The following is a 25,191-nucleotide window of genomic DNA, read 5'->3' as shown; positions in this document are numbered from 1 at the left end:
ACACCTTTTGGCTATTTGACCCTGGGCAACTCATTTGCCTCTCAGTATCCCCAGGCAGTTCTCTAAGACTCTCAATGGCAAGACAAATTGCCACTCTGCTCTGGAAGAGGGTGTTCACTCATGAGGACTTCCCAGAACTAATGAAATCACAGGTCTTCTCCCCCCACCCCCCCAAAAAAATCTACATCCATCATTTTAAAAAGGTAAAGGTGCATATATTGGTGAGTTTGATACATTTTCATTACAATACATCATTTAGAAGTGATTTAGAACCACCTTTAACAAACAGACCTGTAAATCCATCAGTGAAAGTTGATGTCTACCAATTATTTTCACTCCAGCCTGTTACAATGACCTATTTTCATTGTATGCCTGAATCAGGAAATTCTCCCACTAACTTCCTAGGGGTATTGTTTTCAAAGCATCAATTATGATTATTACATTAATCACATTTCTTCCCGTCACCACCAGTGAGGGAGATTCATTATGCTATTGCCCAGCTCCTAGAGTGTGGGTTACTAGTGGTGTTTATATGCTGAGTATGAAAACTGATCTTGTTTTCTTCAGACACCTGCATGCTTCAGTGCCCACTGGAGTTCCACATATGCGTTTTGAAATCTCCCTTCAAATGATTTCAAAAATGATTAGTCTCCCCAAACTACTCAGCCTGTAACATTTGCATTTCCCTCCACACCATCCTCCAGTGTCTTCCTATCTCTTGCTCTACTTTATTCCCACCAACAACTACTTAGTATTGGGTTAGTGAAGGAAAAAAAAAACCATCTGCCTCCAGCAAATATGAGTAATATTTCAGATAGAGACCCCTAACAAGATGAGATGATGTAGGAATAGAAATACAAACCAGATGATATTAAAACTTTCTGCCCTCTCTCTCTCTAGGACTACTGTGTGTTTCTATCAGGTGCCTCCTGCTTTATTTTAGTCTCATCTATCTATCTATCTATCTATCTATCTATCTATCTATCTATCTATCTATTTATGGGGGAGGGCTTTTTATTTAATGTATTTAATATTTTTAGTGTTCAGCATTGATTTTCACAAGAATTTGAATTACAAATTTTCTCCCCATTTCTACCCTCCCCCCCCACTCCAAGATGGCATATGTTCTGGTTGCCCCATTCCCCAGTCAGCTCTCCCTTCTGTCACCCCACTCCCCACCATCCCCTTTACCCTTACTTTCTTGTAGGGCAAGATAGATTTCTATGCCCCATTGCCTGTATATCTTATTTCCTAGTTGCATGCAAAAACTTTTTTTTTGAACATCTGTTTTTAAAACTTTGAGTTCCAAACTCTTTGCCCTCTTCCCTCCCCACCCACCCTCCCTAAGAAGGCAAGCAATTCAACGTAGGCCACATGTATGTCATTATGCAAAACCCTTCCATAATACTCATGTTGTGAGAGACTAACTATATTTTGTTCCTTCCTATCCTATACCCCTTTATTCAGTTTTCTCCCTTGACCCTGTCCCTTTTTGAAAGTGTTTGCTGTTGATTACCTCCTCCCCCTATCTGCCCTCCCTTCTATCATCCCCCCTTTTTTATCTCCTTCTTTCTTCTTTCCTGTGGGGTAAGATACCCAATTGAGTGTGTGTGTTATTCCCTCCTCAGGTCAAATATGATGACAGCAAGATTCACTCATTCCCCCTCACCTGCCCCCTCTTCCCTTCCTACAGAACTGCTTTTTCTTGACACTTTTATGTGAGATAATTTACCCCATTCTATCTCTCCCTTTCTCCCTCCTCAATATGTTCTTTTCTCATCCCTTAATTTGATTTTTTTTTAGATATCATCCCTTCATATTGAACTCACCCTGTGCCCTCTGTCTCTCTATATATGTATATTCCCATCAGTTACCCTAATACTGAGGTCTCATGACTTATACACATCATCTTTCCATGTAGGAATGTAAACAAAACAGTTCAACTTTAGTAAGTCCCTTACGATTTCTCTTTCTTGTTTACCTTTTCATGCTTCTCTTGATTCTTGTGTTTGAAAGTTAAATTTTCTATTCAGCTCTGGTCTTTTCACTGAGAAAGCTTGAAAGTCTTCCATTTTATTGAAAGTCCATATTTTGCTTTGCAGCATGATACTCAGTTCTGCTGGGTAAGTGATTCTTGGTTTTAATCCTAGCTCCATTGACCTCCAGAATATCATATTCCAAGCCCTTTGATCCCTTAATGTAGAAGCTGCTAGATCTTGTGTTATTTTGATTGTGTTTCCACAATACTCAAATAATCAATACTGGCTGCTTGCAGTATTTTCTCCTTGATCTGGGAGCTCTGGAATTTGGTGACAATATTCCTAGGAGTTTTCTTTTTGGGATATTTTTTCAAGAGGCAGTTGGTGGATTCCTTCAATTTCTATTTTACCCTCTGGTTCTAGAATATCAAGGCAGTTCTCCTTGATAATTTCTTGAAAGATGATATCTAGGCTCTTTTTTTGATCATGGCTTTCAGGTAGTCCAATAATTTTTAAATTATCTCTCCTAGATCTATTTTCCAGGTCAGTGGTTTTTCCAACGAGATATTTCACATTGTCTTCCATCTTTTCACTCCTTTGGTTCTGTTTTATAATGTCTTGGTTTCTCATAGAGTCACTAGCTTCCACTTGCTCCAATCTAATTTTTAAGGTTGTATTTTCTTCAGTGGTCTTTTGGACCTCCTTTTCCATTTGGCTAATTCTGCCTTTCAAGGCATTCTTCTCCTCATTGGCTTTTTGGAGCTCTTTTGCCATTTGACTTAGTCTATTTTTTTAAGGTGTTATTTTATTCAGTATTTTTTGGGTCTCCTTTAACCAGTCCTTGACTTGTTTTTCATGGTTTTCTTGCATCACTCTCATTTTTCTTCCCAATTTTTCCTCTACTTCTCTAACTTGTTTTTCCAAATCCTTTTTGAGCTCTTCCATGGCCTGAGACCAATTCATGTTTTTCTTGGAGGCTTTTGATGTAGGCTCTTTGACTTTGTTGACTTCTTCAGGCTGTATGTTTTGGTCTTCTTTGTCACCAAAGAAAGATTCCAAAGTCTGAGTCTGAATCTGAGTCTGTTTTTGCTGCCTGGCCATGTTCCCAGCCAACTTACTTGACTCTTGAGTTTTTCGTCGGGGTATGACTGCTTGTAGAGTAGAGAGTACTTTGTCCCAAGCTTGAGGGGCTGTGCTGTTGTTTTCAGAGCTATTTCTACACAGCAGGCTCTGCCACACCAGTGCTACTCCTCCCTCAAGAACTGCCAACCCAGACCGGGACTCAGATCTAAGCTGGCTCTGCACTCCCGCTCAGATATACCACTTAATTCTTCCCATCAGGTGGGCTTGGGGCTGGAAGCAACTGCAGCTGTAGCTCTGGAAGCAGCCTCAGAGTTGCACCACTTCTGCTGCCCCTGGGGTGGTGGCCAAGCCGCGAACTCCTTTCACTCTGACCCAGAAGCTTTTCCCACTAACCTTCTCTGTTGTCTTTGGTATTTGTGGGCTGAGAAGTCTGGTAACTGCCACAACTCACTGATTCAGGGCACTAGGGCCTGTTCTGCGTGGTTCCTGGTCTGGTTGGTCCAGATGCAGCTCATGCTGGGCTCTGCTCTGCTCCCAGCTCTGTGTGATAGACCTTACCCAGCGACCATCCAGGCTGTCCTGGGCTGGAGCCCTGCTTCCCTCTGCTATTTCATGGGTTCTGCAGTTCTAGAATTTATTCAGAGCCATTTTTTATAGGTGCTTGGAGGGACCTGGGGGGGAACTCACACAAGTCCCTGCTTTCCAGCCGCCATCTTGGCTCCGCCCCAGTCTCATTTATTTATGACTGGATCTCTACACCAATCAAAGGGAACAAGTTATAATATTCAGTCAATTGACTAATGAGTACTTTTTGGCATTTGTTATTTGCCCAGCACTAGGCATTAGAATAAATATGAAATGTAGTTTCTGCCATGGTCAACCTTATAGGTAGGCAAAGTAAAATACCTGATGTGATTTGAAAAGTGGTTCCAAGAAGGCACCTACTAAGCAAAATATTGCACATGAGTTTGCATCATACACACACACACTCATCCCCTTTTAACTGCCTTCTGAAATCTCACCATTATATATTAATTCCTTTAGGTTAAAAAGCATCCTCTTTCAAAGTGCAAAAAGTGAAATAACAGCCCTTTGTGCTATTAGTCATTTACATTTAATGTGACTTAATTAAATACATGATTTCTTATCAATATGTAGCCGAGATCACTATATGGAACGGATGAGGATTCTAAAGGGTGAAGAAGAGAAAAAAACAGCTTTAGAGCATAGGACTCTCACTCACTGCCTGCGGAGAACAATTCTGAGTGGAGTTCAGCAGTGGTGAGACTGCATAGACAGAAAGAAGTGGGAAGTAGGAGTGTACCGTAGATAAACTTTCTGCTTACTGCTTTTTTTCCAGATTATCCCCTGTCCATACTTTCAAGATACTTATTACCCAGTTGAAGAGACGACACGCATGAAACAATTAGTTAACAATGCAAAACAGTACATCATCAATGCATCCTCAATTCAATAAACATTAATGAAGCATCTGCTATGTCAAATGTGATGAAGATACCGAGATTTTTAAAAATGACACAAATCTTGCCCTCAGTGAGCTTACGTTCTAGTTTGGGGTAGGTGGGAATAGGATGCACATGGCACACACAAGTATTCTATCCGTGTGTGTGTGTGTGTGTGTGTGTACATACAAATGTGTGTGTAAATACACATACACATACATACATACATACATAGGCAGATAGATGAGAATAATGGAAAGTAGTGTGAAAAATATCCAGACAAAGTTCTCTAGGAAATTTTTTTGGAAGGGAAAGAGGATACATTCAGCTGTTTAATTGCATAGTGCTATCTTGAAAGAGAGAACACCTAGGTGGCATAGTGGATAAAGCACCAGGCCTGGAATCAGGAAGACCTGAGTTCAAATCTGACCTCAGAACTTACTAGCTACATTACCAAGGACAAGTCACTTAACCTTGTTTGCCTCAGTTTCCTCATCTGTAATATGATCTGTAGAAGGAAATGGCAAAGGACTCTAGTGTTTCCACCAAGAAAAGCACAGATGGAGTCACCAAAAGTTGGTCACTACTGAAATGACTGAACAACAACAATTTCTGAAGAGAACTGTTGAACTTGAGAGATGGACACTTGAAGATAATCTAGTTCAAAACCTTAATGAAAAGGAAAGTAGAGATCAGAGAAGTGAGACAATTTGATCCAAATCACACAAATAGGTGGTAGATGAATTAAGTATAAACCCGGATCTTGTGGCTATTAGTTGAGTACTTTCCCCACCAAACCAGGCTGTCACTACTCTAGGATTGCAAAGAAAGGAGAGGTGAATGTAGACTTCAGTAGCCAGGAAAGGCTGTAAGAAAGATTTTAAATATACTACAGTATATTTCTGCAGCTGAATGAGAGGCTATAAAGTGGATCTCATCAAGGAACTTACTATATTAAAATTTGAAACAATACATTCACTCTTCACAGTCTATTACAGTCTGGAAAACAAATCTGCATGTTTGTGTTCAGAAAGTATCTCTTGTAATGTCAATGGAATAGGAGGATCTTCCTTGTCCACTAATAGGCTAATGTGACCACATGTGCTCAGTCACAGATGTTTTGCTGCTTTGAACTCCAGCTCACAGCTGTGATACATCCTGAGTCACATGGAGCCCATTGGGGGAGGAACTTGCTTAAGGGAAAGCTTGCTTAGGGAAAGCTTGCTTGTAGGAAGGTTTTCACACCTTTTGGTAATTAGGCACTGAAACATGAGGGTTGTGATGCCTTCTGGTTATATATTGGTATTTTGCTTTGGGGCTCACTCATGGGAAGAATGTTTATGTGATTTGGCCAGATGAGACTCTGGGTAGCTGTTAAGGAGCCCTCCAGTTTTGAAAATCTAGATGGCGGTGCTTCCCTCTCTGGTGACTATGTATGGATTACTTTGATCAGACAATTGTCTGTTGATCTGTGCTAATTTCTCTGCTTGTATTTTCTCTACATTCAGGGTGCTGACCTCTCCCCTGAACTAAGTGAATGATATATATGTTTAATTAAAACAAGATTGTTGACCCCTTTAAAAGTACATCAAAGAATCTGTGCTAGGAGGCCGTCCTGGGTATACTAGGGTGCTTGCTGTTACAGCTCTTCTCTTCACTGCTCTCTTAGCATCATCTTTTGGATAACGGCAACTCTAATCTCCATTTTCAGCCCTCCTGAAATGTAAATGTTTATGTTAATAATTCAAGTGTAAAAACTATGTGTTCTTAGCTTAAGACAATCAGAAATTATGGGGAAAATTACAAAAAAAAAAAGTAGGATCTCCTACAATAAATAGGAACTTATTCCTAATGTGGTGGGAAGCAAGAAATAAAACATCAGAGCTACCGTGAGTAGGAAAGAGTAATGGTATTGAGTGAGGTTGGGTCAGAGACATAGGTAAAAAACATTTTCATATTGCCCAGTCTTTTCATCTGTGCAGTTAAGTAGGAATCCATGAACAGCTCTCATTCACTTGTCTACTCACTTTTTTCTGGAAGGGGAAATAAAAACAAGAGATATTTCAAAACTTCCTTTAATAATGCATTCCAATGAAGATGGTTGAAAGCATTTTTGTTTTTTTTTTAAATATTTAACTATTTTAGGATCTAGGGGATTTAGGATTTAGGATCTAGGATTCTAGGATCATAGGTTTTAAAACTGGAACTCTAATCCCCTCATTTTTAAAGAAGGAATTAAGACCCAAAGAGGTGCCTGCCAAAGAAGAAGACACTTGCCCAAGGTCACAAAAGTAGTAAGTATCAGGGATAGGAGAAATTTGAACTCAGGCTTTGTGCTTTAGAATTTGCTTTAGAATCATGGATCTTGAGCTGATAGAAACCTTAGTTGCCATCTAGCCCAACCTTGTCATTTTACAGATGAGGAAATGAAAGCCCAGACAGATGAAGCAACTCACCCAAGGTCACAGATGGCAGAACGGAGATTTGAACCCAGATTCTCTGGCTCCAAATGCACCATCTTCCCACTACACCATGCTTCCCTTTACAAAATATATCTATATAGAGATGTATTTGTGTCTTTCATAATTACAAGGGTGGAAAGGGTGGAAAAATCAAGGAATATGCTGCATCTTATGTCTCTTTCCTCTCTGTTACCCCCAACATCTGGGTTTACAGGAAGCACCTGGGATCTTCTGCTAAGAGGCTCACTTCTGGATCTTGTCTGTTCTCCTTAGTACAATAGTATACCTCATTTTAAAATGACAATAATAATTATTTAAAAAATCTTTGTTATGTGAAATGCCTCTCTGGGAAGGAAGGGGAGGGATACAGAGACAAATTAGACGGTGTAAAAACAAAAATATCAATAAACATTTATTTTAATAATAACAATCATAATAAGTTGAGGAGGAACAGGAATGGAAAGGCTCCAAAGCCCCGTCCATGGTGCTGAAACATATAGTCTGTTAGTTTAGGTACCCTCCCATCAGGAAAAGGGGCTCTTTCTCCTCTCCTTTCTCGTCCCCTCGTTTCCTAGTTTCTTCCTTTCTTTCAACACGAGGAATATCGATGTCTATTATCATTTTCTAATGAGCTAATGAGAATTAAAACGACAAAATGAACTTGCGCCGGATTGATGCTGATCCTTCGGGCCCCCTCCTCTTCTCTGCAGATACAGCATCATCAACTGGCGCAGCCCCTCTCCCCTTCTCAGTCCGCCCCCTCGCTAGGACATCAGTGCCTTCCCCCTATTCCCCACCCTACCCTTACTAGGACTACAGGTTTATCCTAAGGGGCGACGCTTGTAGTGTGAAGCTGGAATTGGAGAAAAGGGATGATGGTCTTTTGAATACAGACTCTCTTCCTCTTCCTCTTCCTCTTCTCCTTCCTTCTTCCCTTCCTCCATTACCTGCTCCTCCTCTTTCTCCTCCCCTTCAATTCTAACTGCTCAGTGGAACTCCAAACCCTGAGGCAAGAAGAGAAACAAGGAGAAAAGCCAGAGGCAGGGAGAGGAGAACGAAGGAGGGCGCCCCAACCATCTGCACAGACAAGAAGAGGCGGCTTGGGCTGGTACTAAGCAGGGGGACTTGGCTGTGCCTGGCCAGGTTAGCGACTGCCGGGATAGAGCCGGGCGTAACTAGAGTCAGGGAGCACGAAGCGGAAGAGAAGGCGCACAGCGAGACCTGGGGGAGGATGGACGCGGATTATCCTGTCTTTGAGAAGCCTCTCTGCAGAGAGCTCAAGCATTTCTGCAAAAGGCTCGGTGAGGCGTACCAAGAGCTGAAGGAGGACCTCACCCCTTACAAAGATGATCGCTACTACAGGTAGGGTGAGCTAGCGGCCCGTGGGGTGCCCTTCTCCGACGCCCCACCCGGCGACAGCACAAGGGCTGTCTCTGTCTTGCCCGCTGCCACCATCAGGGAAACATGGAGATGGGTTGGGGAAGGAGAGGGAGAGAGGCTGTCGGGCAGCTGCTGCTGGTGTCTGCCAATGCGATGTACAGAACGCTAGTCGAAGTGCAAATGGTGTGTGCCGAAAGTCCAGTGGTTCTATAGGGGTTGATGAAAGTCCCCTACCTCTTTCCCGGGGAATGGCTGGTCTCAGAGAGAAGGAGAAACCGTATTCTCCGACCCTTTGAGTTGCCAAAGCATGTCTGGGAACGGGAGCAGTTCGTTACCAATCCTGCCGTTAGGGCTGCGGAGCTTGGACAGGCGAGTCTTAGCCCATCTGGGGTTCTCAAAATATTTTTGAGGCTGGAGGACTTGATTTAGGAATCCTGCTGCATTGATCCCAGGAACTGTCTATGAAGGGCCATTCTTCATTCTTGGGAAAAGTGTGGGGGCGGCCACTCCTTAGGCAATCTCTGCGGAGGCCCCCTGACCACTTTCCCACCATCTTTTCCTCCTGCTGTCAGCACCTGCTTCCTTTTCTCTTCTGCCCTCCTATCATTTCCACTGTCCTTGTTCCCTGCTTCTGCCTTAGGCCTGCTGGAGCCACCTATGAACACTGTTTGTCCATGGTAGGATATATTTGAAGAGTGATTGTATTGGTTGTCCTTGTGTTTTATGTTTTCTTTTGTTTTGTTCTTATTTGTTGATTATTTTAATGAATACTCAAAGTGAGAACTTGTAGAATATTTCCATAGACTTAAAGCATGACACTAAAATTTCTCAGGCTAGTATTCTATCTTAGTTATAACATAGTCAACCACACAAATGCTTGAACATTTTTCTAGCACAGAGGCTGGTGTAGTGGAACAGAGCTTTTACTAGATATGAGAACTTGGAACTTGGTTCTAGTTCCAGATTTGCTATGATATGATTCTGATCAAATGTTTTATAGTGTGATCATAGAATCCCTTCCAAGAATCACAGAATTTCAGAATTGGAAAGGACCTCATAGGCCATTTAGTCCAGCCTAGACCTTAACAAGATCCCCACTACAGCAGACCTAAATATTGGAGAGCTGTCATTTGCTTGAAGACTTCTAAAGAGGAGGAACTCTGGAGGCAGCCCACGCCACTTTCAGAGACCCCGAATTGTTAAGTTTTTCTTACACCAAGCCCAAATTTACTTGAATGCAATTTTAACCAATTGCCCTACTTCTGCCCTCTGGGACAAGCAAAATAATGAGATGCACCTTCAAATATTTGGAGACTGCTATCATGTTCTTCTGAAGTCTTCTTTTTCCACCAGGCTAAACATCCTCACTATTTTTTTTTACTGATCCTCATATGGCATGCACTTCACCCTCTTCTGGAACATTCTCCTACATGTCAATGTTCTTTCTAAAATATAGTGCACAGAATTCCATGTTGTTGTTCAGTTGTGTACAGTTCTTCATGACCTCATTCGGGAGTTTCTTGGCAAAGATACTGGAATAGTTTGCCATTTCCATCTCCAGCTCATTTCAGAGATGAGGAAACTGAGACAAATGGTGTTGAGTGATTTGTACAGCGTCACACAGCTAGTGTTTGAGACCAGATTTGAATTCAGGTGTCTTCCTGACTCCAAGCCCAATGTTCTGTCTACTGTGTCACTTAGCTGCCCATAGAATCGAACCACACTCCAAACCATTGAACCATACTCCAAATGTGTTCTGATCAGGGCAGAGTACAGTGGCACTATCACCTGCCAAGTCCTGGACATTATGCCTCTCTTGATGCCCCCTAATATCAGTTAATCTTCCTTGGTTGCCTCATCACACTGTGGATTTGATTATGCAATCTATCATAACCTGTAGGTCTTTTTCAGATGATCCACTCATACCTCCCCAATCTTGTACTTGCATAGTTGATTTTTTCAATCCAAGTGGAAGACTTTAGATCTTTTCCTCTTAAATTTATATTTGTATCAGTGTCCTTGCCCATTAAAATCTTTGGATCCTAACTCTCTCTTCCAGTGTGTTAGCTGTCTCTCCCAGTTTTATGTTGTGAGGATCAAATATGATCATTCAACCAAAGTGTTTTACCAGCCTTTAATTGCTATAAGTGTTACCTATTATTTTGTTATTACCTATGATAAATGTACCATTTATGCCTTTCCTCATCTGTAAAATTGTTGAATTAGGTGATTTCTAAGATCTCTTCCAAATTTGCAATTCTAATTTTAATAGCTATTTCTTTTAAGGATGATAAATGAATTAATTGATTTTGTTGTTTTTCAGTTAGGTCAAACTCTTCGTTACTGCATTTGAGGTTTTCTTGGCAAAGACACTAGAGTGATTTGCCATTTCCTTCTCCAGCTCATTTTACATATGGGGAAACTGAGGCACACAGGGTTAAGTGCCTTGCCCAGGATGACACAGCTAGAAAGTGTCTGAGGCCAGATTTGAACTCAGGAAAATGAGTCTTCTCAACTCCAGGCCCAGCAATCTAACCACAGCACCACCTAGCTGCCTGAATTAATTGACTGGTTTCTGGGAAATGTACCAACTTGGTGGAGGTACCATCTTGAGCTACTTTTCATGTACATACCCAAGGAAGGCACTAGATTTAGAGTGAGAGGACTTGAGTTTGAATTTTAACGACCACTAGGGTAATGATGAGCTTCAGTTTCTTCATCTGCAAAATGCTGGGTGTGGAATAGGGGACTTCTAAGGTTCCTTTTAGTTATAAATCTATGATTTTGTGATCATCCTTTTAAAAAATTTCTTTAAGGATCCCCCAAAATAAAACATCCACCCCCTTTCAAATGTAACCTGTAGCCAATTATAATGCTCTGGGTTCATATAAAGCGGGTTCCATCTTAGCAGGGCCTCACATGTATTTCTTTGGCCAATCTTCTTCGTCTTCCTGCAAACACAAGAATTTGGCTTATTTTGCCACTTAGGATTTCTCAGACTCATATATAATGGATGTATGGCTAGAAAGGACCTTACGAGTTACTAGGCCAAGTTCCACAGTTTATAAATGAGGAAACTGAGGACCATAGAGATTTAGTAACTTGCTTATGACCAAAGAGCCCAGTTTTGAGCTGAGGTTCTCTGACTCCAAATCCAGTTGTCTTTTCACTGGGTTTCCTCTGGGAACATTTTTTTTTTAATTTTGATCTCTACACTAAAAGAAAAAAAGACCCTCATCTTCTATCCAAATATTCTGTCTAACAAGACACCAAAAATATGAAAAAACACCAGACTTAGAACTAGAACACCTAGCTTTGACTGAGTCACTTGTGAATTTTGTTATCTTAGGGAAGTCAATTGATCTCTCTGTAACTCAGTTTCTTTAGCTACAAAATGGGTTGATAATATTGTCACTACTTTCCTCACAAATTTTTTTTGTGAAAGCATAGAATCATACAGTCTCAGAGTTGGAAGGGACCCCAGAGGTTGTATAGTCCAAACTTTATCTGATACATGAATACCTTCTACAGTATGTTCAGAAAGTATCCAATCTCTATTTCAATACTTCCAGTGCACTATCTCAGAGACAGCCCATTTCATTTATAGATGGTTCTAATCAATAGGAAATTCTTGCTTACTTTGAAGTCACATAATCTAATCCCCTTTCCACAAGGCAGTCATTCAAGTACTTGAAGGCTACTATAATGGCCTCTCTTCCCCAAATTTTTCATCTCTAAACTAAAAATCTCCACTTGCAACAATCAATCTTTGTACCATATGGTTTCAAATGTCTTTGGCATCCTGGATAAACATCAGTTTAAATATAGTGAACAGAGCCGAATATATTTTACTGAGGAGGTTGAGGTCAATTATTTTAAAACTCATTCCTTTAAATAATAATTCATTTAATTATCAACTTGAACCCAATTTTGTGGCTAATATCATGTCAAACTCTGAACTTGCTCAGTCTTAGCTGCATTAGACACTAGGACCAGCACCACTGTTTATCTCAGTCGATCTAACTGTCTTTATGCTATTGAAAATTGTCCCTAGTGAAAAAGGAAAGTGCTAAATTCTCATCAATGGTCACTCATTAAAAAAAAAGGGTTGTAGAAGAAAAAAACTATCAGAGTTCTGAAATAGGCCATCATTTTAATGCATAGGATAATTGTAACAGAGACAGATGATTTGAACTTCTAGGGTAAAAAAAATGCTAAGTTAAATGTAAACAACTATTGTATGTATTATTAGCATTACTGGGTTTCTATTTGGAGAGTGTGCAGTCTGGCTACAAAGTAAGACTGCCACTTCCTCTACTCCTCAGACACACAATGTTAGATCTGGGAAGAACCTCAAAAATCACGTCATCCAGCCTTTTCCTTTTACCAATGGAGACCTCGAGACCAGAGAGGTGAAGTGATTTGTTCTAGAGCACACAGCTAATTAGTTGCAGAGTTATGACTAGATCCCAAGAGTTTTGGACCCTATTTTCAAGCTACTTCTACTGTCTCTGGGGGACCTCAGGACTTCCAGGAAATTTTGCAATCAGACACCATGTTGCTGTAATGTCTCTGATTAGTATTTTTTCTTCAGGGGGATCTCAGGACTTTCAGAAAATGCTGGGCAACTTCTTAGCAACCAGGAAAGGGAAAAGACAAGGCTGTTAAGGCACTTTTTCCGAAAAACTAGTTGCATATCAGTTAACTTTGCAACTAGTTGCATATTAGCTGTGTAAGTCTGTACCTTTGAAAAACAACTGTATGGTCTAAGGACTCATGGTCAGTCCTATGAAATGAACAGGAACTTTTGACCCTGTTCAAGACATGAGTGACTTGTGAATTTTAGTTAGTAGGTTTTTCTCATGACCCTCTGTTCTTGGGGAATTTGAAGCCAACAATTTTCAGATATAATTTTATCTCTAAGTTTCTCTTCTCAGTTTCAATATACACACTCCTAGTAGACATCCCCTCCAGTGTCTCTGAAATTTGGAGTTCTCTACTCTTTCTGTTACTTCAGAATTATTCACTAGGCTGAAATGTATGAGAATATAAACATTACACATGTAAATCAGACCCAGTGAGAGAACTTGCTTTCTTTTTCTCTTCTTTTTGTCCAGAAAAAGTTTCAGGTCCTGGCAAGGCTGAACATCGGGTAGATGAACAAACATGAGAGTCCAGATTTAGAGGTAGAAGGGCCCTTAAAGCCCACTTCCTACATTTTACAGATGAGAAAAGTGAGGCCTGTGGAGGTTAAGTGACTTGCCCTGAGTCACATAGGTAGAAAGCACCCAAGGTGAGATTTGAACCCAGGCCCCCTGATTCCAGAGTTGTTTTTTTTTTCCATGGCACTGCATGGCCTTAGATGATAATAGAAAAGATGAGGGATTAATAATAATTCAGTAAAGGAATCAGGGTTTTTTTTTCTGTTTCTATAACTGGTTTTACTTATTCTTTGGATAAACTGGCCTGACTCAAAAATAGAAGCTGGTTCACCTTTAGTTCACATTTATAAAGTGACATCACCCCTGTGATGTGACAATCTTGCCCTACTCTGTCCTGTTTGGACCACATCTGGAATATTGTGTTGATTTCTGGGCACTGCATTTGAAGGGCCTGGAGAGTCTCATGAGGATTGATTGAAGGAACTGGAGAGGTTTAACCTGGAAGAGAGATTTAGAGACAACAAAATAACTCTCCTCTAGTATCTGGAAGATGGATTAACCAAGTTCAGCTTTACCCCGAGGGCCAAAGCAATGGGCAGAGGTTGTAGACAAACACATTTAGATTTAATGCAAGGAAATACTAACAATTTGAGATATCCCAATGTGGAATGTAGGCTGCCTCAGTAGGTAGATATTTTCCTCTTGCTGGAGGAAATTGAGCAAAGGCAAGATTATCAATAGTTGAGTATGATGTAAAGAGGATTCTTGCTTAGATATAAGTTGGATCTCATGATTTCTGAGGTTCCTTACAATTCTGACATCTATGATTCTTTAAACAAGATAAGAAGTGAAAAGCATTAAAATCCTGGTTTTACAGGTGAGAAAGCTGGAGCTCAGACAGATAAAGAGACTTGCCCAGGGTCATGCAGCTACTTAAGTGGACATTCAAACCTGATGTTTCTGACTCCAGATACTGGAACCTTTTTACTCTGCCATACTGCTCCCTCATGGTCAATTGGAGAAAACATATTAGAAAACTGGTTTTCACAGCTGAAGCATTTTCTTCTTTCTTTCTTATAGCTTCAGTTTACGAAACCAGAAAAGGTTAAAACTCAGTAGCTCTATTCTATACCCCAAAATAGATGTGAGAAAAATATTGGCAAAGACTAGGACGTTGAAAACTTCCAAGTCAAACAATCGACAAGCATTTACTAAGTGTCTACTATGTGTCTGCCACTGAGTTAGATGTTGGAGACACAAAGATAAAAAATGAAAGTCTCTTTCTTCAAGGATTTCCCATTCTGCTGGGGAGACAGCATATATCTATATATACACATGTATGTATGCGTACACATATACATAGGTGTAGTATATATGTAATTGTGTATATATGTATAATATGTACAAAATATATGCAAATAAATAGGAATAAGGAAAGGTATTGGACCTATGATTTCAATGGCAAAGAAAACACCATAATTGATGAGGAAACTCCCTCTACCACAGATAGCACTTTCTTTGCAAGTGAGAGTCCTAAAATTTGCCAGTACATTGAGAGGTTAAGTGACTTACTAAGTTCCAAAGAAGGGACTTGAACCCAGGTCTTCCCAGTTCTGAGGCCAGTTATCTATCCACTATACCATACAAAACAAAAGAAAGGTAATTTTTGGGAGAAGGAACTAGCAATTTAGGGCATCACAAAAGGTCCAGGTAAAAGGCTATGTTTGAGCTAAGCTTTGAAGGAAATTTGGGAGTCAAAGAGGCAGGAGTGAGAAAGTGCATTCCAGGCTTTGGCTACAGAGTATGCAAAGTAATGGAGATAGGAGCCGGATTGTCATGTATAGAACAAACAATTCCTCTGATCCAAGACTCTCAATGCTTACGAACCCAAAGTTGTAGATTTCCTACTATTGTGTGGGCAATTTTTGTTGTATTATCAGCAGTGCCCTTATGCTAATGCCTGTTTTGGGTCACCTAATAGCCTTTTCTGGACATCCAAATTTCTACTCTTGGTTCTTCAATAATGTACATACACTGTCACGATAATTAGCTCACTTTAAGTCTAGGAGCAATATAATGGCCTGTGAAGTCCACTTGGTTCCCTTTTCTTCAGCTTTAGAGAGTTTATTTTAGATCAAAAGTTATGAGTTCAATTAAAATCACTCTGAGCCCCCATTTAAGAAAATTCTTCACATTTAGGCAGAGATTGAACTCTCTAAACTTACATTTATATTTACCTATGATTAACTCCTTGCCTCGGTGCTTAAGATTACCGGAAACACTGGTAACAAAACGGCAGATTATATTACAGTGTATGTGGCTAGACAGACATTGGAAGTGGAATTTTGGTGGAAAGCAGGTCTTTTCTTGGGATTTTCCTCCATCCTTGAGTATGAAAGAACTTTTATAATATCTACCCAGGTCTTGGGCTCCGAGGTACCTATAGAGTCAATGGCCTTCTTGACCTATCCCTTTTCTGCCATAGAGGACTTATGTCCTCTTTCTTGAATTCTCTGATTATCCTGAGGCTGCTGGTTCTTGGCTCAGCTCTAGATGAACTAGTGTATCAGTAAGGCAAGATTCATGATATTGATGGTGACCATGAATATGCCTGTATAGTTTGGAATCACAAAGATTCTCTGTATAGATGACAGAAGACGTAAAAATTTATTCAGATACTAGAGGATCAAATCCCCAAACCAATAACCCCAATTCAACATAGCAGTAATTGTATTCCAAAACCAGTAAGTCTACCTCAGTGTAACAGCAAGGAGATTAAAACACAGTATCACAGCAAGGAGCCAAGCCATCCTGTAACCTTCCCTTCTGCTAGGGCTTTCCTATAAACACTCACTCACGAATCTTAACTGTCTGCTTGCCTGCATCTTCTCCTTCTGCAATTCTGAAAGCCCTTGCAATTCTCAGAGCCCTTCCAGTTCTCTCTGTCTCTCTATCTCTCCATCTCTTCCAGTTCTCTGTCCTCTCTTACAATTCTCTCTCCTTTGTCATCTTCTTCTTGTAGCTCTCTGGTCTCTGCAGCTCTCTAGTCTCCACAGCTCTCTAGTCTCCACAGCTCTCTAGTATGAGCTTAATGGCTACCAAGGTAAATATACCCTGTGTAGGTCTGGGGCTTAGCACCTAGTAGCAAAAGGGCGTGGGCCTGCCTATAAGCAAGCCTCTCCTAATCAAGCTTCCCTTAACTAGCTCCACCTGAGGCCTATTGAATGGGCAGGGAAAATCTTTGTTTGCATTAGCACCACAACCAGCTCCTTGCTCTTTTTGACTATGATTTCAGGTGCTTGGGATCTTGATATCTGGCTCTGAGACCTCCTTCCTTTTATACAAATCCCTTAGGAAGTGATCAAGTCCTTCATTCAAAGGCTTTGGCTTTGACTGATTCAAGGAAGTGTTCAGACCCTGTTCACTCTCTGTCCCAAATGATTGATTCAATCTAGAAGTGTTCTTACCTAACAAAAGTAATTACTTTTAAATGAGGTGGGGTAACCTAGTCAATGGGGCCCCACCTTCATAACAACAACTAGGTGCCAGTTTAAAATTAGTGATATTTGTGGATATCTTGCAATTGGGCATGTAGAGAAATTTTGAACTGAAATCCTGTACGTTCCACTGACTCATGGTATAATCAGGTCTATGTCACACAATCTCTGAAATTTTTTTAAAAAGTTTAATTGCCACAAAATGGGAGTATTATTGAACCTAAAACTACTTTCAAATTTTGTCTTCCTTGTAGGAAAATTATGAGAAAGTAAATCATCCTATGTGGGAAGCATCCAAAGCTCTTTGGGAGAACCCTGATGCTCTGCCAGGCTCAGCAGGGACTGACATTTCTGCCAGTGAGGGAGAGCCAACACTAAGATTGTGTGTGTACTTCCCTAGTTTTCTGTATTTAGAACTGTGGGCAATTTCTCTTGTCCATCTTAGATGTGCTAGACATTCACAGGTATACTAGAGGACTACATGGTGAGTTAGTTGATTTCTAAAAAAAAATCAAGTTTATGCTTAGTTATTTGAAGACAACTTCTATTTAGGGAGGTGTGATAAACAACAAATTACAAATATAATAACAACAAAAAAACTTTTGAGAAAAGGAAAGATTTATTTTGAGGTATGAACATTGCTATTTATATTTTCTGTTCATAGAATAAACTCAAAGCTCAATTCAATTTAGTAAACATTTATTAAGTATTAACTATGTTCTAGACACCTAGTGAGATGCAAAGTTTTGATAAGATGAAATCCCTGCCCTCATGGAGCTCACAGTTTAGTTTGGGGGTGTACAATTGAATTAAGAAGGACCTCAAACACAACCTCTCTAGCCACAAGTATCCTCTTTATGATATATTTGAACAGGTAATTATTGATCCTCTACTTAAACACTCTTAGTGACAAGGAACTCACTAATTTTCCAAGGTATTCCTGGCTATTGTCATGTCTATTTAGTATTTTCTTTATGTTAAGGCAAAATATTCCTCCTTTTGGCCTAGATCTGTGTTCTAGCACAGTGAAAGACAAGTCTATTCCCTCTTCCACATGAAAATATTTCGAATTTTTGAAGACAGCTATACCCTCCCTTTTACATTTTTCCTTCCCTGGTAAACATTCCCAGTTCAGCCAAGACCCATTCATGACCTCATTTTCAGATTTCTCACCTCAGACACCCTTATCAGAATGTTCTCCAGGTTCTTACCTTTACCCACTCAGAACTTATCATAATACTCAGACATGTGGTCTGACCAGCACAGAACACAGTATTATTCTATAGAACATGCTACTTCTGTTAAAACTAATTTTGCATTAGCTTTCTTTTTAGGCAGCTAAAACATGCTGTTGATGCAATTCTGGCTGTTTTTATGGTTTTTGGTATGGACTATTATGTTTATAGTTTTCCTAATATTGAACCAATCTTACATTCTTGTTATAAATATTGTCTGGCCATAGCATACAATCTTTTGGTGTGGTGTGTCCTCTTTGCTAATATTTTATTTAACATTTGCATTGAGAGTCATTAGGGATATTCATCTGTATTTCTTTCTCTCACTTGTCTCTCACTGGTTTAAGTATTGAGACCATACTTTATAATAGAAAGAATTTGGTAGGAACCTTTTCACCCCCTTTGTCTCTCCCCCCACTCCCATTTTGCAAGCAGCTTGTATAGTATTGGAATTAAATGGTCTTTTACATGTTCGATAGAATTCACTTGGAATTCTGTCTGGATCTGGGTCCCCCACCTTGGATATTTCATTTGTGGATGGTTTTATTTACTTTTCTGAGACTTGATTAAATTCCCTAATTCTTGCTCCATTAATCTGAGTACGTTACATTTCCATAGATATTCATTCATTTTGTTTAAATTGTTAATTTTACTGTCATAAAGTGGGCAAAATAGTTTTAGATAATTTCCTTTATTTCTTATTTATTTACTGTGATTTCTCCTTTTTCATTTTTGATAAAAAATTTGGTTTTTCTCTCTTTTTAATTAGACTATATAAAAGTTTATCTATTTCATTTTTCTAAAAACATTGTTTTATTTAATTAATTCAGTGTCTTTTTGCATTCAATTTTATGAACTCTTCTTTGATTTTCAGAATTTCTATTTTAGTGCTTAGTTGGAGTTTATAATTTGTTGGTACTCCAGTATTTTTTTTTAAGTTGCCAGGTCCTTTGAGGTGTTCTCTCTCTCTCTCTCTCTCTCTCTCTGTCTGTCTCTTTCTCTCTCTCTCTCTCATAGATAAAAGTGGATATGCAGTTTTCTTCTCAGGATAGTTTGGCCTCTGTCCCACATTTTTTCATTTTTTTGATAAATTTTTGTTTTTTCTGTATGATTTGTTCTTTGTGCCATGAGTCATCTATTTTGGTCTTCAATTTATTTTAATCCTCTCTTCAAAGATCATTTATTGGATAAGGTTTTTTGTATTGTGGTCAGTAAAGGATGTGTTTAATATTTCTGCTTTTCTGCATTTATTTTTGAGGACTTTTTAACACCCTAACACATGGTCAGTTTTGATAAAGGTCCTATATATAGCTGAGACATATGTATTTTTTTTCTATTTTAATTCAGTAGTCACTAGAGCTCTATCTTATGTATTATAAAATTCTATGTAGTACAATATAGTTCTTCCTGGATCTTTGAGTTTAAAAGCTCTGGATCTTCATAGTTCTCTCTGGCATTTCAGGACAGAATGCTATGGACCTTGGAATCTTTAGGCCTAGGGTTTTCTTGTCTGAGAACTGCTATCATCATACTTCCCAAAACCCTGCTAAGGGTATTTAACACATCGGAGTTTTCCTGGAGAATCCTCCTCTATTATTGCCTTGGGATACAGATATCTGTAGGTTACAAATATCTCTGGCAAATTTTTGCTTATTCTGGGAGGCTTCCAGCTTGTTAGCTAGACTTAGTTTTACCGGCCATATCCTCTTTTCTGGCTGACTTTTTGTGTAGTTATTGCGCAGAAGAAGTCACTTACAGTAGTTTCTCACTGGATTTCTTGATCATTCATTATTTGGTCTGGTGTGATTTTGAGGGTTTGGCTGTTAGGGGGTTGTCCAGGCAGTCATTTTGACCAGAAATTCTCTTACTCATTTCTCCACCCCTTGTATTCTGGCTTCAAGCCTTGCTACTCAATTAAGCCTGCTTTCCAAAGCAACTATTGACCTCTTAATCAACAAATCCAATGGCCTTTCCTTACTCCTCATCCTTCTTGACCTCTGCAGCATTTGATACTGTTGATCATCCTCTATTCCTACATACTCTGCCATGTCTTGGTTTTCCTTCTACATATCTGGTTAATGTTCCTCAGTCTCCTTTGATGAATCATCATTCATATTCTACCCCTAACATGTAACTGTATCACAAGGTTATGTCCTATATCCTCTTCCATTCTCTCTCTATACCCTCTATCTCAATTATATCATCATCTGTCATGGATTCAGTTATTATCTCTATGGTGATGAAACCCAGAGTTATATGTAAAGCTCTAGTCTTTCCCCTGAGCTCAAGTCCCACATATCTATTGGATAATTCCAACCTGGATGTCCTGTAGGTATCTAAAACAGTCCAAAAAATAGAACTTATCTTTCTCCTAAACCCATCCATCTCCCTTATTTTCCACATTTTGGATGAAATTGTTAGAAAGATAAGTCAATAATTTCTCAGATATTTTGTTTTTAGCGGAATCAAACTTCTGACAAATGTGTAGTTGGCTGAAATCCTTTATTACTACAAAATTTTGTCTTTGTGCTATTTTAACTATCTGTATCTGGAAAGCATTGTCCATATCCTCCATCTGTCTCAGTGGTATACATTATACTCCCACAATATCATTTACTTCTCTTTCTAAAAACTTTCAAGTCAGAAAATTCAACAAAATCTTATTAAATACCTACATGGTGCAAGGCACTATTCTAGACTCTGGGGGACACATAGATAAAAACAAAACACTCTCTACCTTCAAGGTAGAGACTGCATTCTATGAAGGGAGATTCTTTATATTCTATTCCTTGTCTACCTTTACCTAAAGGTTTTTCTTCTTAGACTTAGGCATTTCCACACAGGCAGACATTCAAATCAACTCAACAAGCATTTATTAAGTGCCCAATATATACAAGGCACTGGGGAAATTATGTAAGCATGGGCTGGGAATTGAACCCAGGCCTTCTGCTTTGGAGGGAAGCATGTTAGTACTGAATCACCCATATGGTACCCTAGTGGAATCATGATGTTTCGTTAGCATAGTGTTACTCTGCAGCTTCTTTTAGATCTGCATTTCCTTTTTAACCATTATGAAATAGTGTGTAAGTTTCCATCAGATGTTTTAGGTGGCTTCTTAAATTCCAAAAGGCATATGTAGGAGGCATCTCCCCAGAGGACAGCTGTTCTTTCTTTGTAATGAAATTGTGCTACTTTTAGTTTGGGGGGTTTTTTGTTTGGTATAGTTTCTACTCTAATAAAAATCTGTCTAATCTCTGACTTGCTTGCTTATAAGGACACAAAAGTAACTGTCTTTTCAGCTGGGGATCTAATTGATCCCTAGCTAGGACTGATTCCCTTTAATACTTTATTTCATTTATTGATTGCTTCTTGTACTGTTGTCTCTATCCTTTAAAGGTGGTGTAAATAAGTGCACCTAGACCTTTTCCTGGGTCTTTATTGCCTACACTAATGAAGACTTTGTTCTAGCATTGATGGCGTCTCCTTATACAAAGTACAAAACTTTTACTTTATTCTACTGATGTGGACTTTGCTCTAGAATTGATATTTTCCTATCCAAGGTATAAAATATAACATTACTTCCACAGATGAGGACTTTTTTTTTCTTTTGTATTGGTGATGTCCTCAGAATAAGGTGTAAACTCCTTGCCTTGTCCTAGGTTATTCCACTGCTGCCCCCTTGGGGATAACTGATTGAGTTATGGTCAGTTCATACCCCTAGGATATACCCTTGAATTTTTTTTTAAGGATTAGCAGAAGGGGAGAAAGAGAAGATCTGGGAGATTGGAGAGAAGCTGTTTAACACATGTAAGAACTTGATTTTCTGAAGTAAAGCTGCATGGAGGAGTGCATATGGCCCCTTAGGAAACAGATGAACAGAGAGGACTGTCAACCAGACCAAAGTGGCCTCTAACATGTGAAGGGCTGGAGCCAAACAGAGTAGGCCAGAGGCAGGAGAATCAGGAATCAAATAGAAGTTTAATTTTAAAGTGAGGGAAGCAGCTTGCAAGCAAGGACACATGTAAAGGGGCCCCGCCCCTAGTGGGGGGACTTAAGGCAGTGTGGGGAGATCTCAATACTTATACCAATGGCTATGCAGTGAGCTGTAGCTCTGACAATGAGGAATAACACCAACAATGAGACAAGTTTGATTCATAGCAGGGCTTCATGACTGGAACACGGATATAGCAGGTGCTTGTCTGAACTCAGAGAACACCTGGTACTGGTCAAAGCAATATAATAATTATACGATTTTGCCAGAGGGTGAGATCATCTAGAGCGTGAGTGCAAAGGACTGTTGTTATGCTAAGCTCAGGGCACAGCTTGCTTGCTGGTCCTTAGCTCTGGAAAGCAGGATGTTTCCTAATATGTTGATATTTCCCCATTTTGGCCAAAGGGAGGAAGTCTGAATGAAACTCTCTCCTTCCAGCCAATAAAGGAGAGGCAGATATAAGCTAAGATGCCATGAGAGGCCAGTTGGACCAGGACAAGATGTTGCTCAGGGGGTTAGTTCCTTGAGGGGACCTATCTGGGAAGTATGTCCCAGACATCATTGCAAAATTCCCAATAGGGCAAAGAGCCTAAGGTCTTTTCTAGCCATTGTTTGCTTGCAAGCCGAAAAAGGGGGCACAAGAAAATGACAACACATGCTTGATCAGGGCCTTGGTGGTTGGGCACATAACAAAAAGGAAGAGAGAAAAAAAACTAAGACAGTATACTCAGCACTCATTTGGAATCTTGGGACAGCTGCCTCATCCAGATGTTGGCTGCGTCTAGGTCCATACTAGACAAACCTTGAGGTCCCTGGAGGGTCCTGCAATTCACTCAGAATAGTGGCTTTCTTCAGATAATCCAGGAGTCCACACCCACAAGTTTGTCAGCTGTGGGAGTAGTCAGAAGGATCTGGTGCGGGCCCTTAGAGAAAACTCCTTGCATCAATCTTTGAATCTGAGTTTGTGGTCAGTATAACATAGGTCCTTAGTTAAGAGTCCCTAAACAGCACATAGTTTCCCAGCCACATAGGGCTAGGTTTAAACAATGCAAAAAAGTTTTCTTATAATTCCCATGATTGCATAATTACATTAAGTCAGGTACAGATCAAACTACTTAGAGGACTCACAATGGACTAGTTCTGAGAAGGGCGATTTACATGTCACCAAGGTAACCAAGAAAACTTAAACATAAACCATGCAAAGCAATACAAAAATTATCACCAATGTTAACTAACATTAAGTCTCCTTGTGTCCTAGTAACCCATTCTCGATGTCCATTTAATCTGCACTTCTTGAGTCCCAGATGTCTCATGTAGTTGTCTGGTCCCTAGATATATTTTCTTGGACAATAGGCTTTATTGTCAGGACAGCTCTAAAGGGGGCTCTGCTTCTCTGGTTCCAAATCTAGAGGTTCCTAGATGATTCTGAAACTTCAGAGAATTTCGGTTTATATACCATTTGCTGTTTCTATCCTTACCTAAATCCTATACCTGATATAAGAATCTTTTAAAAATTTATGAGTGTCCAGCTGCAAAATGAACTCTTCTGCCCTTTAAGTTTATAAGACAGATGTCTTAAAAATGGGGGAATAATTTCACTTTCTTTATCATTATTAATACAATTTATGTGTAACTCCTCTAGCACTTAATTAATAAATCCTTAATCCAATTGAGAACTTATTGCAAAAACATACTCAAAGCCTGAATTTCCATGATAAATAAATTTAGAAGCCAATCATATACATATGTATATAGTTCTTAGAGAAAACAGCCTAATCCTGTTGCTTTCCCAAAATTCACCATTCCATTTACTTAGAAAACTTTTTACATTACGTCTTTGTCTTATTACTTTATCTAATCATTTTCCCCTTAGGAGGAAATCATTTCTATAATATAATTTGACCACAAATACAGGTTAAAATTGTAAGATGTTCATACTTGCATCCTATTATAATAACTCAGAGATGTTCTAGTATCAATCTATTATTTAATAGATTTAGTATTATATTTACAAAACTTCTTGATTATAGAAATTTCCTATAAAAGGAAAAAGAGGGACATAGTTATAACAATGTCATATATCAGAACAAGAGGAAAAATTCCCTTAGCTCTGCTTGATTCCAGGCATGAGTCATACCTAACAGCCAATCGTGTAGTCACAGGGTGTTAAAATCAAGGCTCAGGATTAACCATTTGGGGAAATTTCCTTTTCAGGAAGGAAATAGCACAACGGGGAAATAGAGGGAGGAGGAGCCTACCTAAGCTGTGTCAAAGTCAACCCCAAAACTTTTCTTTTTTTTCGTACTTAATAGTATTTTACTTTTTTCCAATTACATGTAAAGACAGTTTTCAACATTCATTTTTGTTAGATTTTGAGTTTCAAATTTTTCTCCTTCCTTCCTTTTCCTCCCCCTCCCCAAGAGAGCAAGCAATCTGATATAGATTATACATGTATAATCACATTAAATATATTTCCACATTAGTCATGTCATGAAAGAAGAATCAGAACAAAAGGGAAAAAACCATGAGAAAGAAAAAACAAACCAAAAAAGTGAAAATAGTATGCTTCAATCTGCATTTAGACTCCATATTCTTCCTCCAGATGTGGATAGTATTTTCCATCATGAGTCTTTTGGAATTGTCTTGGATCATTGTATTGCTGAGAAGAGCTAAGTCTACCATAGGTGATCATCGCACAGTGTTGCCGTTACTGTGTACAAAGTTCTCCTGGTTCTGCTTACTTCATTGAGTGTCAGTTCATGTAAGTCTTTCCAGGTTTTCCTGAAATCTGCCTGCTCATCATTTCTTATAGCACAGTAGTATTCCATTACATTCATATGCCCCAATTTGTTTAGCCATTCCCAACCCTAAACTCTTCCTAGGCATAGACATCCACCTTTAACAGAATTCAGCACATGCCATTTTCTCCTATTGGCTTC

General features: G+C 39.4%; 1 protein-coding gene across 1 annotated transcript in view; it reads left to right on the top strand.

The window, feature by feature from the left end:
• The first annotated feature begins 8,165 nt into the window (after positions 1-8,165).
• The window catches only part of TMEM181 (transmembrane protein 181), a 102,922-nt gene continuing 85,896 nt past the window's right edge, over positions 8,166-25,191 (top strand). The window contains exon 1 of the mRNA XM_036766570.1: positions 8,166-8,349. Coding sequence (XP_036622465.1) covers positions 8,219-8,349 — 131 coding nt within the window. The 5' untranslated portion in view covers positions 8,166-8,218. The remainder of the gene's footprint in view (positions 8,350-25,191) is intronic.

This window comes from Trichosurus vulpecula, chromosome 7 (genome assembly GCF_011100635.1).
Source record: "Trichosurus vulpecula isolate mTriVul1 chromosome 7, mTriVul1.pri, whole genome shotgun sequence".
NCBI classification, from domain to species: domain Eukaryota; kingdom Metazoa; phylum Chordata; class Mammalia; order Diprotodontia; family Phalangeridae; genus Trichosurus; species Trichosurus vulpecula.
Note: the sequence above shows the minus strand (reverse complement) of the source record. Positions and strands in the feature narration are given on the sequence as shown.